This window comes from Anolis sagrei, chromosome 4 (assembly GCF_037176765.1).
Source record: "Anolis sagrei isolate rAnoSag1 chromosome 4, rAnoSag1.mat, whole genome shotgun sequence".
Taxonomy (NCBI): Eukaryota; Metazoa; Chordata; class Lepidosauria; order Squamata; family Dactyloidae; genus Anolis; species Anolis sagrei.
In genome coordinates, this window is record NC_090024.1 from 127,776,537 (window position 1) to 127,796,520 (window position 19,984).

A 19,984-nucleotide genomic window follows, 5' to 3' on the forward strand; every position below is an offset into this window, starting at 1 on the left:
TAGAAGCCACCATCTTTTTTTTCCATACCTCAAGTTTACATTGTCATTTTGATCTACTTCCAGGAAGAGCATTTCAGACATATCATTTTGTATCTCTTTCCTGGGCCAAGTATAGAGATATTCATGCCCACAGTTGGAGAGTGCTCCATCTTTGCTGCATTGCCGCATAAATAAACATAATAGTAATAATTGTCTGCACTGCCAGTGCAGAGAGATGCCAGGAGAAATGAAGAGCTTCACTACTAAGTTTCTGCTGAGTTAGCAGACTACTGTTTAGGGGCATGAATGAAAACTCACCCCCTTATGGACACACAACACACAAACCCACAGACCACACAGATTGCATCTATTAATAAAGTCATTTAGAGGATTTTGATTGTTTACTGCTTTCTTTTTTTTCTTCCAAAAAGGCATTTTCTCTCTTCCCCACTCCTTTACAAAATATAGTAAAACATACATTTGGCTAACGTGTGTTAACTCAACTGGATCAATTAACTAGAATAGATAATCCCATTCCAAATAACAAAATGCCAAAGTAGAATACTCTTTAAAAACCAACAAAGCAAAACCAATACATAAGTAAATAATAAAGGCCAATCATCCATTGGTCTCCAAATACATATTTAACAACTGCCTGTGTGACAAATGAAGATGAGTGCCACTTCCCACTGGTGAAATTGGTTAGGTGTGCATGGATCACATGATATGAAGGGACAAAAGGTTGTAAAATATTCCCTGTTGACAGATTGGAGAAAAGGGCAATTCCAGGACACTTTGCATATCCCAAATGCTACGTCCTGCCAATTTCTGGATAGATCTCACCACCCACCTGCTAAAATGGGCCAGTGAACCAAACAGAAATAAATATGAAACAAGCTAAAATCAAAGGTTTTCACGCCATTCCTAAATTCATTACTTTGAGAGAAACAACTCCCACTGACACTAGTGGAGATAATTTCCAAGAAAGTGTGCTTAGGATGACAGCTTTAGATAGGAACATGGAGAATGTGATGGTAATGCTATTGTAAGAAACACCCATAAAAACAATACAAAAGTAAACTGCGCCAAGGGAGGCAAGGGCCAAAGAAAAGTTCTCCAAAGTGGGTGTTTTTGAAGCACTTGCAAGAATGATGTCCAACCCTTCTGCTCTTTCCTTCCATCTCCGTTTTAGGTTTTTGTTTGATCACAAAACTGAAGTCTTTTTAGAACTCTGCCATCAGTCATTTTTCTCTCATCAGTCAATTCTTTACGCTGCCAACGACTTCACGTTTCTTCATGGGCCTGTCCATTTTCTTGCACATTCCACCACAGGAAATGAAACTTTGTCACCTGTCCAAGCAACTGAAGCCAGTTCTTTACTGCAATGTAAGCACTGCAATTGGCTTCTTCTTTGTTAGGTTCCAGAGATTTGTGCAATAATTAATTTCCAGGTTTGGCACCATGTAACCTGTAAACATTGGAGTCTTCTGAGCCGACCAATGACTATCTCACAGAAGCGCACAACTGGCATGAAAGTAAGGCCTTGGGAAGTCTCTGCTTCAATATCCAGTCCTCTCCCTGGGGATGACAGAACAGCCCTGCCCCATTCCCAAGGCTAGCTACATAGTTTACCAGTCTCATATTCCACTGGGTTTGGCAGTTTGGCACTGAAGGCCTGCAGGGTAGACTGGATTCGACTTACCTCGTTACTGGCTAATTTGAGCCTGTGCCGGAGCAAACAAGTGAAAAGATCAAGGTGGATTTTCCCAGGGGGAGAGAGACGATTTATTCGGTCCCTGATCTCAATCAGCTGCAATATAGCAGAGTCTTGGGACCCTTGAGTATATGGGTAGTCCAGCTGAAGGACAAGGTCCCTAATGGCATCTGACTCAAAGGGCAGGCTGTAGCCAAAGACCTGCAAGCTGTTGATTCTCATGTACCCCAGATTCTTAGAAGGGTCCATGTCCAAGGGCTCATAGAAGATGGTTTCATTGGAGCTGTCGTTGAGAGATTTGATGCGGCTCCTCAGGTAGACATGGACTGTCTCAAAAAAGGTCTTCCACTTAGTGCCCAATGTGAGGGTCCAGTTTTGGCACTGCCCAGAAGTATCCACGTTAGTCCTTTCCCAGTCTGGGAATCCAGTCTCATTGGTGGGCATAAACCAGCTCTCTGAGTGGCTGCCCCCAAAGGGATTGACATAGATGGCCATGACAGGCTCCAGGGTGCTGTTCTTGGTGAGGCAGATCTGAAGGGAGAGGGCCAGCATAAGGTGGACCAAGCTTGGTTTGTATTTGTTGCTCTTCAGGGTCACCAGCATCCTCTTCCTCCAGGAAGGGTCAAACCAGGTCCCCAGGCGCATGTCGTTGCTGATGAAGATAGAGTGCACTTCAATGCGACTGTCTCGCTTCTGCAAAAGGTATCTGAGCTCCAAATCCTGTAGGTCTGTTTCTAGACCCATGTAGTGTTCTAAGGACTCTGCAACCTCAGGGCGACAGAGCCCTAAGGCGAGAACATAGCCAGGATTGCAGGACCCACACTGAGTGGCGTTCTCCTCTGAGCATGCTGCACATTCTGGGCCCTCCCCCACAGCACAAGGAATGATGCCCTGGCAAGAGGGCTGGTCAAGGGGGCAGATGCAACTGTGGCTTTCTTCCACAAATGTCCCTGGCACAGAGGTCTCACCACAGTATAGGAAGGACTGGGCACGGCTCCACCAGTAGGTCAAAGGCCTGCAATGAGAAAGGCAGACAGAGAAAGAGAGGTTAGCTCTGAAGTCATACAGCAAAAACACAGAATTGTTCAAATTCAGAAATTTGCTTTATAGCTATTCTATCTTTCCTTTTCATGGATTTTGAAAACAAGATGGAAGATGCAGTGACAAAACATGAAAGACTAGGAGTGGAGGAGAATTCCTGTAAAATTCAGTGGATTAGACAGAATCATGCCAAAAATCTGAAGCCACCTAAAATGGGGAAACCATGCCCTCGACATCCAAGAGAGAATGGAATGAGTCCATATCTGATATTCTCTTGCTGCACATGTTTTGGTTTTGGTCTGTGAAATTTGGAGGATTTGAAATGACTTTAATACTGAATAGATCCACATTCCATTTAATTAATTTTTAAAAATATAAAATCATTAGCATTCATTTTATGATCTGTATTTTCACTGAAATATCCAGTGTGGAATTTCAAAATATTTTGTGTTTTATAAATCTCTTTTCTTCACAGATTTCCTAATACTTGAGCCTTTTTTTTTTATTTTACCCCTAAGCAGAGTACACGAGTACAGAATCCCTAAACATTGGCAGGCCATATACATTCTCTTGAATTAATTTCCCAGATTAATTAATTTCCCAGCTAGAAAGAGGAAAAAAAAAAAACAATTCATTTGTTGTAATCCTTCTCCTCTATGAATATTAGGTCTGATCTGGATCAGGATGCTCATTTGGGAGTAAAAAGAAAGTCTCAGCTGCATCCTGCATATTTAATACATGGTTGGTTTACCCTTTATTTCACATAGATCTTGATCGATTTGGGTACAACCCATCTATTTAACACTATATGTGGCCTGAGCAGTAAGGAAGAGAGTTAATTTAATGGACTTCTTCTGCAATTACAAACATCACTTCTATCAGAGAAAGATAGGAAAAAAGTAAATAAAAAATAAAATAATAATAATCAGATCACTGATCTATAAAGCTATTGGCAATAATCTAGTTTACTACACACAGGGAATGTTGTTGATATATGGGGGAACTTTAAATGTGTGCAAATTTACTTTCTAAGAATGTGTGCAAACTTACTTTCTACTATACTCCTTATTAACAGATCTTGCAAAAAACAAAACAAAAACGCATGATAGGCTTGTCTTAAGGTCCACATAAATCGGAAATTACTTGAAAGCTCACAACAATAACCGCCCCTTATTCTTCTTTCCTCATTTCAACTACCACAACAATACATATTATACATAAAATAAAAGATGCTCGGGGCTTCTAAAGTTCTAAATTAGACCACAGCTCTCTCATAAAATATTTCACAGGAGGACTCACCCCCATTCCCAGATAACAGAAATAATCCAACACAGAGTCCAGACACTGTTAAGATCACATTAAACAATGAGTTCCAGGTAACCTTCTCCAGCCTGGATCTTTTCAAAAATACTGAACTAGATCTCCCATCATCCCATTCTTGTTAGGGATGATGTGAGCTGTAATCCAAACCATCTGGAAGGATCCAGACTAGTGAAGTGGATTTAGGTTGCATCTTTCCTTGCATTAGACCAGGGGTCCTCAAACTACGGTCCGGGGGCCAGATAAGGCCTTCCCAGGTCATTTACCCAGCCCTCGCTCAGGGTCAACCTAAGTCTGAAATGACTTGAAAGCAGAACAACAACAACAACAACAACAACAACAACAATCTTATCTCATCAGCCAAAAGCAGGCCCACACTTCCCATTGAAATATTAACAAGTTTATATTTCTTAAAATTGATCTTCATTTTAATTACTGTATTGTTTTTAAGTGTTTTTGCACTACAAATAGGATATGTGCAGTATTCATAGGAATATATTCATGTTTTTTCAAATTATAATCCATCCCTCCAACAGTTTGAGGGACTGTGACCCGGTCCTCTGTTTAAAAAGTCTGAGGACCCCTGCATTAGACCATGACCTAAGCAGAGCCGCCTATAAATATACCATACCTCTCCTTTGGAAATCTGAAGTGAGGTTGCCTATGACAGCGCTTTGCCAGGTTGAAAAGGCGACGGACAATCTGATGGGTCTTCTTGGAGAGCATCTTCAAGTTGTTGCCCAGTTTCTGATAGCGATGCAGAATATCAAGATCCATTGCCCAGTACTGGGAGATGGCTGATATGTTCAAAAATCTGTCAACTGGGAGCTTCTTCACCAGAGCCTGTAGTTCCTCTGAGAAGACAAAAAAAATGTCATCAAAAAGAAAACAGATTTTAAGAAGGTAAAGAACTATTGCTCTGGGTCAAACCGAACTATTTCAGGCTGCCGGTGATGAGGGAGGCTGCATGTTTGAAGGTTGCTCCCCACCACAAAACATCCCTGAAAACATACCAATCAATAGTTTATTACTACCATAGACAGGCATAAAAGAAGACAGTTTTTACCATAAGGTACATAAGAGAAGCTAACATTAAAAACAATCAACACATAAAATTCACATTTAATATGAGCAGAAGTAGTAGTAATAATGTAAGAAGTAAGTCACAACACACCACCTAACTGTGAAAACATAGAAAAATGGTATGACAGAAAGACAGTTCAATTTAGCTCTTTCCTAACATCATCTATTATCTATATGTGATAAGTCTTTTTCATGTGCGGAATACTGAAAAATGTAAACCCACCCTAATGGCAAATGCAGTTCCTGAATGCAAGTAAGGGAAGCTTACTGTTGGTTTTTAACACATACTAGCCGTTCCCTGCCATGCACTTGCCCTGGTGAAGGGAGTTGGACTGGCTGGCCTTAAGGCAGCATTGCTCATCCTGGGGGTCGGGACCCTGGGAGGATGTTGCGGGGGGGGGGGGGGGGGGTGTCAGAGACCACCAGAAAACACAGTATTTTCTGTTAGTCATGGGGGTTCTGTGTGGAAAGTTTGGTCCAATTCTATAGTTGGTGGGGGTCAGAATGCTCTTTGATTGTAGGTGAACTATAAATCCCAGCAACTACAACTCCTAAATGTCAAGGTCTATTTTCCCCAAACTCCATCTGTGTTCATATTTGAGCATATGGAGTATTCCTGCCCAATTTTTGTCTAGATCCTTCATTGTTTGAGTCCACAGTGCTCTCTGGGTGTAGGTAAACTATAACTTCAAAACTCAATGTCAGTTCCCACCAAGCCCTTCCAGTATTTTCTGTTGGTCATTGGAGTTCTGTGTGCCAAGTTTGGTTCAATTTCATCATTAGTGGAGTTCAGAATGCTCTTTGATTGTTGATGAAATATACATCCCAGCAACTACAAATTACAAAATCATTTTTGAGTGATGGTCACTCACTGGCCTGATAGGTATATTGTGTCCAAATTTGGTGTCAATTCGTCAATGTGTTATGTTAATCCCACAAACGAACATTACATTTTTATTTATATAGATATAAACTGCACCTAAGGGTATAATCCAACTCATAATCGGATATGGAATTCATTGGGCTCTACTCAAGTACTATAAGCCCCACCTGTTCTCATTTCACCCAATGTTTAGTACTCTACTGTGCTCATGGTAGTTGAAGAGAAGTCTATTGTATGTGTAGAGGAGTCACGGATGGACACACAGTCACATTTTCCTCCATTCCCAACCTTCCAGTGTTACCAAGGAAGGACTGCAACTGCAGTATATGTGCAATCTTTTAAACATACTTATGGTATTCCACATGACTTGGAACCCAATAATGCTGTATTTCCATCAGATGGGACTACGTAACCATGTTCAGCAAATAGACACAGTTACAGACAGGTCTTCATTCTAAACAGTTTAAGAGTGGAGGCGGCAGATCAGAAGTGCACCTCCATCTGTTTTCATGGGTAAAGCTTAAATCAGATGACGTTCAGTACAATGTTTTGCAGAAGGGTATGTTTCTCCTAGCATCTGATTTTTCTTTAGCACAGATCTTGCATTTAGCCTCCTTTTTGTGATTAGCCAGTGGAAGAGAAACATGGGCTTAATTTTCAGTCTAATTGCGAAGGCATATATCTCTAAGGAAATCCATTGTGGGGAAAATACATTAATCCACAGGAAGATACATTCCCCTGAAAGTCCACTTTCAACCTCAGAATAATCCACCCTCCTACAAATTTCTGATGAGGGCTTTTGAGTACTAAGAATTGTAAAGCTTCAGTGGAGAGGAGGATTCAACTTGGATGGAAAAGACAGGGCAGCAGGGGCCATAGTCTATACTTATTTTTTTGTCTCTCTTTGAGCATCTAATCGTCTTTATGGGCAGGAGGTAGGAAGAAGAACAATTCACATTCAGGGGATGACAGCCTTAATCTCTAACCTTCCATTCAGCAGTAGTTAAATATGTGCTGGTTTGCACTAGATTTATTGAGGCTGACATGCCTTTTTCAATTTAGCTAGTCAAGATCTACACACATATACATACACATGCACACACACTTTGACATCCTTTGGAAATTCATACAGTACTGGGAAATAAATTATTGGCAGAACAATTTTAGTTGGATACATGTTATTGAAAATAAATCCAATATTTTGTATTATCTTTTAGGAGATGTGGTGTTCGTATACATTTTTAAAAAACATCTGTAGATGTCATTTATTTGATGTAATAGTATTGACCCCATCATATTTATAGTGAATAAAAATGTCTTCATCTTTGCCTAAAATAAGCCCATGAGTATATGAAACTGAACTCAATGTGTAGACTTCTATCTTTTTAAACTTCCGTCTCCCTCTTAATCTTAGTTTATAAGTTCCCCGCAATAAATCCATTTCACTGTAAAACAACATGTGCCTTGATGGCACTACAATAATCACTGCTAGCACCACAAGCACTGTCATCATTACTTCAACAGAGAGATTTAAATGTCAGATGTTATTGTTACAATCCTCATCAATCAGAACATAAATCAGTTGGCCTAAATGTCCAAGAAACATTGAAATAATGAAGTCCTCCAGTAGAGCCCCATCCTTTTGAAGTGGAAAAGTGCCAACACTTGTCTTTTGCCTCCATCTATACCCTACAGGTACCAGATCCCACCTGATCTTGGAAGCTAAACTGGGGCAGTCCTGGTTATTACTTTGAAGGGAGAATGTCAATGAAAACCAAGTGCTATAGGTTATATTTATCTGGAAGAAACCGGTAAAATCATCTCTGAGGATTACTTGTATGAGAAATCACTGTGAAGTTCATAGGGCTGCCATAAGTAGGAAGTAGAGTTGTGCACGGAATTCATTTCTCCCATTTCATCCGTTCTTTCGTTCACTTTGAGAACTTGGAATGGGAAGCCCACTCCCAGTACAAAAATCAGCTTGAAATGGAAGCAAGCAGGAGCTTCCGTGACCACGCGGCACTCCTAGCTCAACTGAGCTCCAGGTCATTGGCTCTTCCTTCCCTGGGCCTCCTTGAAATGCACAGCCAAGGGCCAAAGAGCTCCCCCCACCCCATCCCTCAGCCTCTCTTTCCATGCCACAGGAGCCTGGATAAGGACAAACAAACTGTCCTAGAAAAAGGGATATCTTTAACTCTCGCAGGTCCAGTCTCCTCCTCCTTCACCACCAACATGGAAAACTTTAGCAGCAGCAACTGCCAGGCTTCCAGCTTGCAATAGTGGAAGTGGCAGGAGCAAGGCTAAGCACATGCAGTCAAGGAGCAGAGCAATGGCTTCAAACTACAAGAAAGGAGATTAAATCTGAACATTAGAAATAACTTCCTGGCTGTGAGAGCCGTTCAGCAGTGGAACTCTCTGCCCTGGGGCATGGTGGAGGTTCCTTCTTTGGAGGCTTTTAAATAGAGGCTGGATGGCCTTCGGTCAGGGGTGCTTTGAATTCTATTTTCCTGCTTCTTCGCAGGGGGTTGGACTGGATGGCCCATGAAGTCTCTTCCAACTCTATGATTCTATGATCCCCCCACCTTCTCTCAGCCTCTCTCTTGGAGAGATGGACCCAGCGCAGCAGGAGCCTCAAAACCAAGCTGTGTCTGCTGCCTCTGCTCTAGAGTAAAACAGCTTTAAGAAGCCTTGAACACAGTCTTCTCCTCTACAAAGAGAAAGGATCCTCTGATGCTTTTAAAAATCCAGGTCTTAATTAAGGATATGGAAGGGGAGCCTGTGGGAAGTCCCCCCCCCCCCCCCACCAAAAAAATGGGTGCTTTCTTAACCCCATTGAATGCTGAATGAAAACCCCATTCGCCAGCACACCCCATTTCCAGGAGGCACTGGAAAACAGATATAAGGGGCTTCCAAAACAAGTAAGCACAAACTGAAAGCGATTCACCACAAATGCACAAGCCTAGTAGAAAGGTGACATGAAGGCTTATACATAGAGTCAATTTTGATGGGCAAAAACGTACTCCCTGATTAATTTCTTTACTGAAACAGTTGTATCATTCAGTCAGTCCTGTTGCAGAGAACATGGGCACTAACAAGGGCCCTTCCACACAGCAATATAACCCAGGAGATCAAGGCAGAAAATCCCACAATATCTGCTTTAATCTGAGTTACCCGAGTCCACACTGTCATATATTCCAGTTCAAAGCAGATAATGTGGGATTTTATTCAGCTATGTGGAAGGGGCCCAAGACAAAGTTCATTCCCATGACTCGTTCTCTCTGCAAATCCTGATTAGTCTTATTTCCCCTCCAAAGAAAGCATTGCTAGTGCTTCTCAACATTTGAAGGGAAGTGAGATGAACAATTCATATGCTGTCTCTACTATGTGAGGAAGGTGCCCAAGAGATTAATTTGTTTAACACTGAAGGTATTGTTTTATATGCTTAATTGTTTTAATGTATTTTATAATTCTATTTAAATGTTTAACTGTACATCGTTTTGGAAGGCATCAAATAGTTGCCTAAGTATAAGCCACCTTGAGTCCTCTTCAGGGTGGAGAATGGCGGGGTAGAAATGTAAAAAACCAAAAAATAAATAATGGAGAGGCAGTCATCCACTGACCTCATTGGTTGAACACCCTCAAGGATCTGATAGGTTTGCACACAAATTTGGGGAAATGCTTCTAATTTAAAAGAGCGCATAGCTATAACCTTAATCTTAGCCACAGTTTCTTCTATTCACTTCTCTCAAGGGCCTGTTCCTTTAAGACTGCAAGTTTTCATCTTGCTGCTTCTAAAATTAAAACTGTTTAGACATAAAAATGTGGTGTCCCTATTTTAAATGAGAAAATTGATTAATTTTCAGATGTTTCCAAATAAAGTATTCATACATTTTATATTATGTATCTACTTTACATTCAAGAGAATCCCTAAAACAGTGGATGTGGCTCTTAATGAGACATGCCGCATTATCACGGGGTGTCTGCACCCTACACCACTGGAGAAATTACACTGCTTAGCCGGTATTGCACCACCTGACATCCACCGGGAAGTAGCAGCCAATAGTGAAAGGACCAAGGCAGAGACATCTCCAGCTCATCCCCTGTTTGGGTATCAGTCAGCACGTCAACGACTTAAATCTAGACATAGTTTTTAAAGATCTACAGAGACACTTGCTGGAACACCTCACAGCAAGCAAGAGTCTAAAAGTGGCAGGCTCAAACCCAGAACCTCAACCAATGGCTGATACCAAATTAGAGACTTCCTCCTGGGCACACAGAAAACTGGGCAACTTGGAAGGCGCTGAACAGACTGCGCTCTGGCACCACAAGATGCAGAGCCAACCTTCAGAAATGGGGCTACAAAGTGGAATCCTCGACATGCAAGTGTGGAGAGGAGCAAACCACTGACCACCTGCTGCAATGCAACCTGAGCCCTGCCACTTGCACAATGGAGGACCTTCTTGCAGCAACACCAGAAGCACTCCAAGTGGCCAGATACTGGTCAAAGGACATGTAATCAACTACAAAACTCACAAATTTTGTATTTTGTCTGTTTGTTTGCTTTGTTTCTGTTAAAAATGCAATATAATTGACTGGTTGCCCTGACACGACAAATAAACAAATAAATAAATTCAAGAGAATTTATATAATTGACCTGTTAAAAGGTAAAGACAAAGGTTTCCCCTTGACATTAAGTCTAGTTGGGTCCATCTCTGCGGGGTGGTGCTCATCTCCATTTCTAAGCCAAAGAGCCGCCGTTGTCTATAGACACCTCCAAGGTCATGTGGTTGGCATGACTGCATGGAGTGCTGTTACCTTCCCACTAAAGTGGTACCTATTGATCTACTCACATTAGCATATTTTCAAACTGCTAGGTTGGCAGAAACTGGGCCTAACAATGGGAACTCATCCCACTCCCCAGATTTGAACTGCCGACCTTTCCGTCAGCAAGTTCAGCAGCTCAGCGGTTTTATCTGCTACGCCACTAGAGGCTCCAATAAATAAAGTATGTTGTTGTTCATTCGTTCAGTCGTCTCCGACTCTTCGTGACCTCATGGACCAGTAATGTCCTGATTTACATATTTGTTAAAATTCAGTATAATTTTCATCAGTATCCAGGTATGAGAATCTGCACATGCAAGTAATATTCTGCAAGTATAGACTTCCAATCTGGCTGCAGATCCTCTTCTTGTAACCCTCTGAGAAAAGGAAGCAAAAATTGTGGATACTGAAAAACAACCACTGTTGAACAGAAGGAAATGTTCCCTAAGCATAGAGGAGTCATAGAGCACCAGTCTGAGCCCCAAGAATCGGCTTCAGTGTACCAATTTACATGTACTGTCAGTGGGGGGCCATGGAAAACATAAAACTGCACAGCATTTAAAGTGCAACAAAGCAGCTGCCTTGGGAACATTCAAAGCAGACTCCCCAAAAGAACTCAAACAACAACAACAACAAAAAACATATGGGTGTCCTTTGAGGCAGAAGACTAAATTACATTAACTTCTTCTTCGAAGGATAACCCTACAAGCAACATAAATAATGGGAATAAAAAAATAATCTAGAGAAGAAGAAGAAAAGACTGAAGCATAGGGAAAGGAAATTTCTTTTTTCTTTCCCTATCTCTTTTTGCACATCTCAGGTTGTTTTGAAAATAAAATAATCCCTTGGTAGTTGGTAGTGTTTAGCTCTAGGCATTTGTTTGGGGTTTTTTTGTGTGACTATAAATGCGATGAAGATAAATATTGAAGAGAATATTCTCTTTACATGGTTGACTGTTTTTGGATGACCATTAGATATTAAAATCAGCATAATATGGAGATAGAAGAAAACTTTATTTGAAAGCACAATACATGGTATGCAGAGTTTCAACTGTAAAAATCGAAGCTTTAAAAGCTGAAAAGCTAAACAGCTTACTTGAGTAGATTGCAGAGAATCTTGCTTTGCTTTGTGTATACCTCACTATCAAGGACACAGCTGAATAAACAAAGAGCTATGTACAATTAGGAAGAGCAAGAGGACAGAAATTTTAATTTAAGAATAATCTCACATATCTACTCCCTTTGAAGATTTTTACACTCTGATGTTTTTACTTAAAAACTCTTCTATTACAATACATTATACATTCACAAAGTAGTTTGAGGAATTCACTACTCTGTATTCCTTAAACTATCTTTATTCTCTTTTACATTAAGCTTCAAATATATATTAGAAATATTAAAAAATAATGAATATTTGCTAATATCTTTCTCTCACTATCTTAAACAGAGAAAATCCTTAATTTATAGCTATATATCTTAATTAAGGATCTACAAATATTCAGGAATAACACATTAATTTATAAGACATTGATATTAGTGCCTGCATTTCATAAAATGTATAGTTGTCTTTCATGTTAATTAGATTATTTAATCGTTTCTTAATTATTCCATGTTCAGTTCTTTCAATATTGTTTAACTAATTTAGAGAAGACACACATTTTATCTTCTCATATTTTTACAGCTACTGCCTTTTGATTTTCGTTTCCCAATATTTAGACTTCTTTCCCTCCTTTTTTCACATATTGTCTATGATTCAATTTTTGTCAGGATTTTTGGCAGTTTGATCACCCTTTTTCTCTTTTATCTAATTTGAGGGAGGGATACTTATTTATTAAAAATATTTTGAACTTGTTATAATATAACACCTAGACCCTCTAGAACTTTTATACAATTTCACAGATATATCTTACATATTTCCATATTTCATTTTGACTTTTTGTGATTTTTTTTATTTTCACTTCTTACATTGTTATTAAGGTTTAAACATGTTTTCATTTATATCATAGTTTTTTGGGGTTTTTTTTTTTTTTTTTTTTTTGCGTTTTGCATTATCTTGATTGATATTTATGAACTTTTTTTGAACTTTTGGGGCTTAATTTTACTCTTTTTTACATTTTACCTTTTATTTTTATCCTGTACAGAATCCATTCAAAAATTGCAATTCAAAGAAATCTACCTCGAGATGTCATTGTCCATTTTATAAGAAGATATGTGTGTGTATATATATGTGTGTGTGTGTGTCTGATTTTGATGTAGAAGATCATAAAGTGAACATTTGGAAAGATAAACCAATGGCTTTATCACTACTCTTTGGATTGCTAAAGTCTTTAGCCCTGGAATGGTACGCTTTGTGTTTTCTCTTGCTTTCAAATAAGTTCATTGTGCTAAAAATGTCATTTCTATGCCATGTTTACCTAACATCAATGCTAGGGGTAAATGGATGCATTTCCCAAACTCACCTGATACCTGAAACTGCTGATTGTGAGTGTCCCAAGCTTCCTGAATCTGGAGAAGACTCTCTTCCACAGTCCGGATGTCAGCCTCAGGGCAATTACACTGTGCGAAATGAGACCCACATTGGCACCAGCAGTCATTCTCTCGGCAGGCCAGCTCCCCCTCTGAATTGCAAGTGATGTAGCTCAAGGCAGCAGCCACAAAACGTTCTCGCAGATACTCTGGCAACAGTGCTTGCAGACCTGCCAAAAGGATGTAGAGTTGTTATAAGTTTCGGTTCAGTGACTGCATAAAAGACAAATGGGAACTTTGGAAATTTGGTTCCATTATAAAGGGAAACTTGGGTCCCTTTGTAAGATTAGTCCTTTTAACTCAGTTGCTTGTGAACTCAGTTGCTTTGGATGTGTAAAACATGAATGTGTCCAAATGCTGTGTTTAATATGACATAACTGGAGAAGGTGCATAAACAGTAGTACTTATGAAAACATCAAGACAGGGTGGGGGAATGCGCAGAAAGTGAAGGCTCCTGTCTCCTTGACAAAGCACATACTTTTCATGTACATGGTCAGTCACAATCTCTAGCATCTCTAGTTCAAGAGACTTTAGGTGGAAGAGCTAGAACAGTGGTTCTCAACCTGGGGTCCCCAGATGTTTTTGGCCTACAACTCCCAGAAATCCTAACAATGGTAAACTAGCTGGGATTTCTGGAAGTTGTAGGCCAAAAACACTGCCTGAAACCTTGGATTACTTCTGTGAACAAGGGCAATATTGATCTAGATAATGCATTGGCCTGAATCTCAGTGTAACAGAGGTTTTGATCTCAGGCCTGTAGCAAGGGGGGGGGGGGTTAGGGGTTCAACCCCCCCCCTCGAAAATTTTCAGGTTAAAAAAAATAAACCTAGTTTACTCATTAATTTTAACTGGTTAACCAAATCCCCATGCTAAGTCTATGAGACACAAAAAATTGAGAGTTTTTCCAGAACTGCAAGCACTATCTCAAGCAAATATCGACAATTTATTCACACTGTCATTGCTTGCAGCAATAGCTGATGTAGTGAAGCAACCAAGTTGGGGGGGGGGGGGGGGTTAGATTTGAAGGCCCTCATGAAGGAGACCAGATTTGGTGGGGGTAGTTGACAAGGGCGGAGCTGCAGGCTATTGAAGGCTGTTCTGCCCCTGCTGTGCTCTTTGCTTCAGCGTGAGCTAAAAGGCGGGTTTCAACTCCCCTCCCTGAAATTTTCAATCTCCCTCCCCTCAAATTTTCAACCCCCCCCCTCGAAATTTTCAACCCTCCCCTAAATTTTTTTCTGGCTACGGCGCTGTCTGATCTTACTATTCATTTAAGTTCTTCTCATAGAAAGTACTGAAATCTTAGCAGGCATGGGCAAACTTCAGTCTTCCATTTTACCTAACAGCTGGTAAAATGGCTGGGATGTCTGGAAGTTGAAGCCCAAAACACCTGGAGGGCTGAAGTTTGCCCATACCTGGCTTAGAAGCTGAGAAGGCAGTCTCCTTTTCTATAAACAGGAGGTAGAGAAGATTCTCCTCTCTTGATCCTTAGACATTGCTATGGAAAAAGCACTTGTGTCAAAGGAGAACCATCAAGTCCAATATGTAATCCAATAAAATATATTCCCATTTGTTCCCATGAAGAGTCTAAAGAGAAAATATGGAGGTCAAATGGAAATAATGTTTAGGGTGTGTGTGTGTGTGTGGGGGGGGGGGGGGTGAATGGGAAAGACTGAGGCCCTCCAGCAAGCTGTTAAAGCTGGAAAATTGGGAACTGGAAATAAGACATTACAATGCTACCTAGGCTGGTACTGTTCCAGATGAACAGAAATTATCTGGACTGGAATTCTGTTTCCTCAGTGGGAATCAACTTGTGTTTACTAAAACACAATAATCCTGAAGGAGGGAGGTTAGGTCTTTGCTATGTATGGTACCAGACTATTCCTTTTCTTGGCAACCCGTGGCTGACAAATCTGAGAAAAAAGATAAAATATGCCAACAGATAGACTAGGCATTATGTTTTAATTATATTTTAATCTGTTTTAATTGTGTCTATTTGTTTTATTGGTTTCATTGCTTAATGTGCTGTATCTGTTTATTGTATTTATAATGCAGCATGAATTTTGCCATAACTGTAAGCCTCTCTGAGTCCTCTTCAGAGTGAGAAGAGCGGGGTAGAAATATAGTAAATAAAGAAGTACACAGGTATTGATGGATGTACAGATTCGGCTTCTTCCTCTGCCATAGCAGTAGGACCACAAGGATATTAAGGGAGCATCTGAAAACTGAAGAAGGAATAAAGTGAAGGCTGCCAAATGGCTGAACCACATATATTAGTTTTTAAAACACCTATTCAAGTTTCATTACCTAAACTTTCTTACCTTTCTCCCTATACACCTTCTTCCTAAAGTGGAAACCATCATTTTGAATGCAAGGGCTGCAACGTGAGTTTCTGTTTTGGCCACTGCCAATTCCTTGCGTTATCTCACAGGTGACAGATTGTGTTACAGATATGAATATGCAACTGAGCTTTTAATGCCTTCAGTCATTCCTTCCCATCTAATTTTGTCAAATGATGTTAAACAGCAGGACAGCGGGTAGGGATAGGAGTCTGATAGTGAGGCTGTAGAAAAGTCAGGAGGACTGAGTAACTTTAGAGCAGCTTATTGGCACTACTTGTAATCATCAGCTGTTTCAAGCCAAGGCTTTCTATAGATGATGGAAAGGGAGTCTCTGATGTTTGCTGCTTGTGAGGCGAGGGGGAAAAAAGCTGTGGCAGCCTCTAGCAGTGCTTGGAGGTATCTGTTTGGCAGCAACACAGATGCATTTCCTCTGCTTTGCCTGCAAGCCACTGCCAGCTGTGAATGCATTTGTCGCAAGGGACCTCATAATCCTGAGGTCCTGCTAAGAGGAAAGCTTCAGCGGTGATTGTTTTGCCATAATGGTTTCATTGCTGACTCATTTCAAGTCTCTTGTTGCAGAGTTGTGTGTTTGTTTTGAAGACCTCTGTGTGCTTGTTTTGCAGTTGTTGCTGCTTCATCAGTGAAGACTGTGGGATTCTTCCTTATTATGAATAATGTTTCTTGAGCATTAAAAGACCTAAAGAAGGCATGGGCAAACTTTGTGTGTTAGGAATTGTGGGAGCTAAAGTCCAAAACATCTGGAGGGCCGAAGTTTGCCCATGCCAGATCTAAAGGAAGGGTCTGTTGCAATGCTAGCTGTCCTCCTCTCCTCAAACCATATGTGACTAACACAGAAATTTGAACAATGCTCAGTCAATATGCTTAATTCTCCAGTATGGATGGCATCAGTTGGGAGTGTACATACTACCTATAAAATGTGAGCATTCTTCCCTTGAGGGCTGTGTTCTCCTTGACGAGTGTACAAAACATATGAGGAGGCAGAACATATTAATGGTATAATGTAACTAACATTTCGGATGAATTCATATTCCATTCCATTCTTTAGTGGTTAATAATAATAATAATAATAATAATAATAATAATAATAATCTTTATTTATACCCCGCCACCATCTCCCCGATGGGGACTCGGAGCGGCTTACATGAGGCCAAGCCCAAACAACAATTACAATAAGGAGAAACTGAAAATGCAAACCGAAAACGCGAACAATAAACAGCAACATCATAATTACATAAAACATGTGAATACATAACAATATAAAATTACAGTAAACACAAACACAGTGACAATGGGCGGGCGCAAATGTAATGGTTAAAAGAGTAACTAGTTAAAACTAGTTAAAATCTCGGGTGAGATAAAAGAAAAACAAATTATTTGCAGAGGAGGGCTCATTATAGTGGGGATTGTGGAATCAGGCTTTCCCACGAGGGGGGGACGTATACTCCAGTGACAGAACATTGCAAATGAGCGATAATGTGAGATTGAATACCTTTTCACCAAAGGCGCAGCAGAAGAGCCAGGTTTTGAGATTCTTTTTAAAGGTTTCTAAGATAGGGGCTTTCCTAATCTCTCCGGCCAATGAGTTCCAGAGTCAGGGGGCCACAGAAGAGAAGGCTCTCTCCCTTGTACCCACAAGGCAAGCCTGAGAAACTGGCAAGGGCGAAAGGAGGGCCTCCCCTGAAGATCGAAGAGTTCGGGCTAGTTCATGGAGAGAGATACGATCACGAAAGTAGGTGGGTCTCAAACCGTTTAGGGCTTTATAGGTAAGAACCTGTACCTTGAATTGGGACCAGAAAATGAACGGCAGCCAATGGAGCTCCTTAAACAGCAGGGTTGACCGCTCCCTGTAAGTTGCCCCAGTTATTAATCTGGTGCCGACCACTGGACAAGTTGTAGTTTCCGGGCCGTCTTCAAGGCTAGCCCCATGTAGAGTGCATTACAGTAATCCAGTCTAGAGGTATCCAAGGCATGGACCGCCATGGTCAAGTCAGACTTCACGAGGTATGGCCGCAGTTGGCGCACGAGTTTTAATTGTGTGAAGGTTCTCCCAGCTAATGCTGACACCTGAACTTCAAGCGTCAGCACTGAGTTCAGGAGAACCCCCAAACTGCAGACCTGTGACTTCAGGGGGAGTGCAACCCCGTCCAGCACAGGTTGCCACCCAATACCCCGGTCAGACGGGCAACTGACCTGGAGGACCTCTGTCTTTTCAGGATTGATCCTCAGCTTGTTCATCCTCATCTAGTAGTGGAGTTGGGTGTCATCTGCGTAAAGATGGTACTGTACTCCACAACTCCGGATGACCTCTCCCAGCGGTTAAATGTACAAATGTGCATTAAATGTACAAATGTACAAATCTCTTGGTGATTCTGTTAACTTCAGTACATTCTCTGCACCTTTGTGCAGAGAATGTACATCATCTTCATCACTTATGAACATTACAAGTCACATCATCTTCATCACTTATGAACATCACAGAGAATGTACATCATCTTCATCACTTATGAACATTACAAGTCAAGACACGGTGACCACAATCTTTCAATTTACAATGTTGTATTGGAAAACACAGAAGAATTATCACTGAAATGATATACCTAACCAAATATTTTTATTTTTCTGGGTGCAGGCATGGGATTGAACCAAGCAGCCACCTGATGTACAGGAGCATGCATGACCCAGTTGACATACATTAGAGCTAATTTGGATATGGTTGAGGGTCAGCACTGGATCATGAACATGTAAGTGCATACCAATATGAGTGCATTCCTATATGAAAACTGTATTCAGTCAGAAAAGAGTGCTAACTGTAATAGTGGACATAAAGTTTTAACCACAGTAAGAAAGTAATTACCATGATCTAATTCAGGTTCTTTCTGAGGCTCTTTGTCATATAGTTTCCTAGGAAATGGAGTGAAGTTAGTGATCATAGCAGGAGATTACCTGGCACAATGATGTCTCTCACTAATCACATTTAAAACCATCGGTCTGGTTTCTTAGAGCAAGCGACACTATAGATTACTGTCCATATTTCTTTGCAGCAGTATATAAGCCCTGCCCCGGTGACCCTTGTACCAATTAGAAGACGGGTCCTGTTAGTGTTCAGTGAGTCACTCAGATGCACCCAAGGGCAGGTGAATAGGGAGCACTCTTACCAAGTAGTTGAACTTTGTTCTCAGGGCTCTGAACAAGAACAGAGCTCACAGAATCCAGGTTGTCATAGTTACTGCAGCCAAGTGGCCCCGTCCTGGTTTCAGTGACCTGAGAAAGAGAAGAGTACACTTCAATATAAACACTTGAAGGGAAAAAAGAAAAAGGATACTCAATCACCCTCCCACAACTTACCTGTTCAGATCATGAGAAGGCTGTGTTAAAGACAGGCTTCGAAATAGAAGGTAGGAAAATAACACCTCCTTTGGGAATTAAATGCCTTAAGCAAACACATTAGATTGTTTCATGACAAAGCCGGATATGAAGGCAGAACTGAACAGCTGCCATGGTTCCTTCCTTTTTGGTCCACCCAAGATATGCTCGGACTTTTAGAGGGGATGTTGGCAAGCAATCTCCTGGCCCACATCTCGAAGTCACTCTCCACCTGACCAGAAGTGGCAAGTACTGTGTGGGGTCTCTTGTGCAAAAAGCATGGGATCCACTCAAATTTTAGCTACCCCTAAAGTCAAAAATGGAGATATTGTCACTCCATCCCAGCCACCCCCCCCCTCCAAATTCAGAGGGGGGTTTCTAGCTCTTTGAGCACCACAGGATCAGGAATAATCCTATCATTAGGCAGAGTCGGGAAAGCTTAAGGCAGCAAATCTGCAGTATAATGAAAGAGCCACAAATAGTTTATTTAATTGGTGGTTGTATTTTTATTGCCATTGAGAGGGTGAAATGATTGGAAAAGGAATTTTCACTTTCATGTGCCAAAATAACGTGTCTGGATTGAGTATTGTTCACCTGCACAATGGATACACTGGTTGCTCTGTCTCAGGCAGCAAAATTGTCTATGATAAACTCTGTTTAAGATCCAAATGGATCCAGATCCATTCTTAAATCTTAGAAGTTTTCCATCTGTACTTTGAAGCCTCTGTGTATTTATACTGCTGTGCAGGAAGCTGGGCATAACTCAAACATAATTTTGTTGAACTGTATGTTGATATATCTTATCATCTGTTTTTATTCAGTGCACAGATGTTGCTTCATTCTGAAACAGATTATGGTGTCAGATTTAGGGTACCATTAACAGGGAGTAGAGTCT

At 40.8% G+C, this 19,984-nt stretch overlaps 1 protein-coding gene across 1 annotated transcript in view; it reads right to left on the minus strand.

Moving 5' to 3' along the window:
- Window positions 1–353: 353 nt before the first annotated feature.
- The window catches only part of BRINP2 (BMP/retinoic acid inducible neural specific 2), a 139,097-nt gene continuing 119,466 nt past the window's right edge, over window positions 354–19,984 (minus strand). The window contains exons 5-8 of the mRNA XM_060774415.2: window positions 18,882–18,987; window positions 13,300–13,536; window positions 4,686–4,908; window positions 354–2,708 (exon numbers count right to left, since the gene is read on the minus strand). Of these exons, the coding sequence (XP_060630398.2) occupies window positions 1,595–2,708; window positions 4,686–4,908; window positions 13,300–13,536; window positions 18,882–18,987 (1,680 nt within the window). The 3' untranslated portion in view covers window positions 354–1,594. The remainder of the gene's footprint in view (window positions 2,709–4,685; window positions 4,909–13,299; window positions 13,537–18,881; window positions 18,988–19,984) is intronic.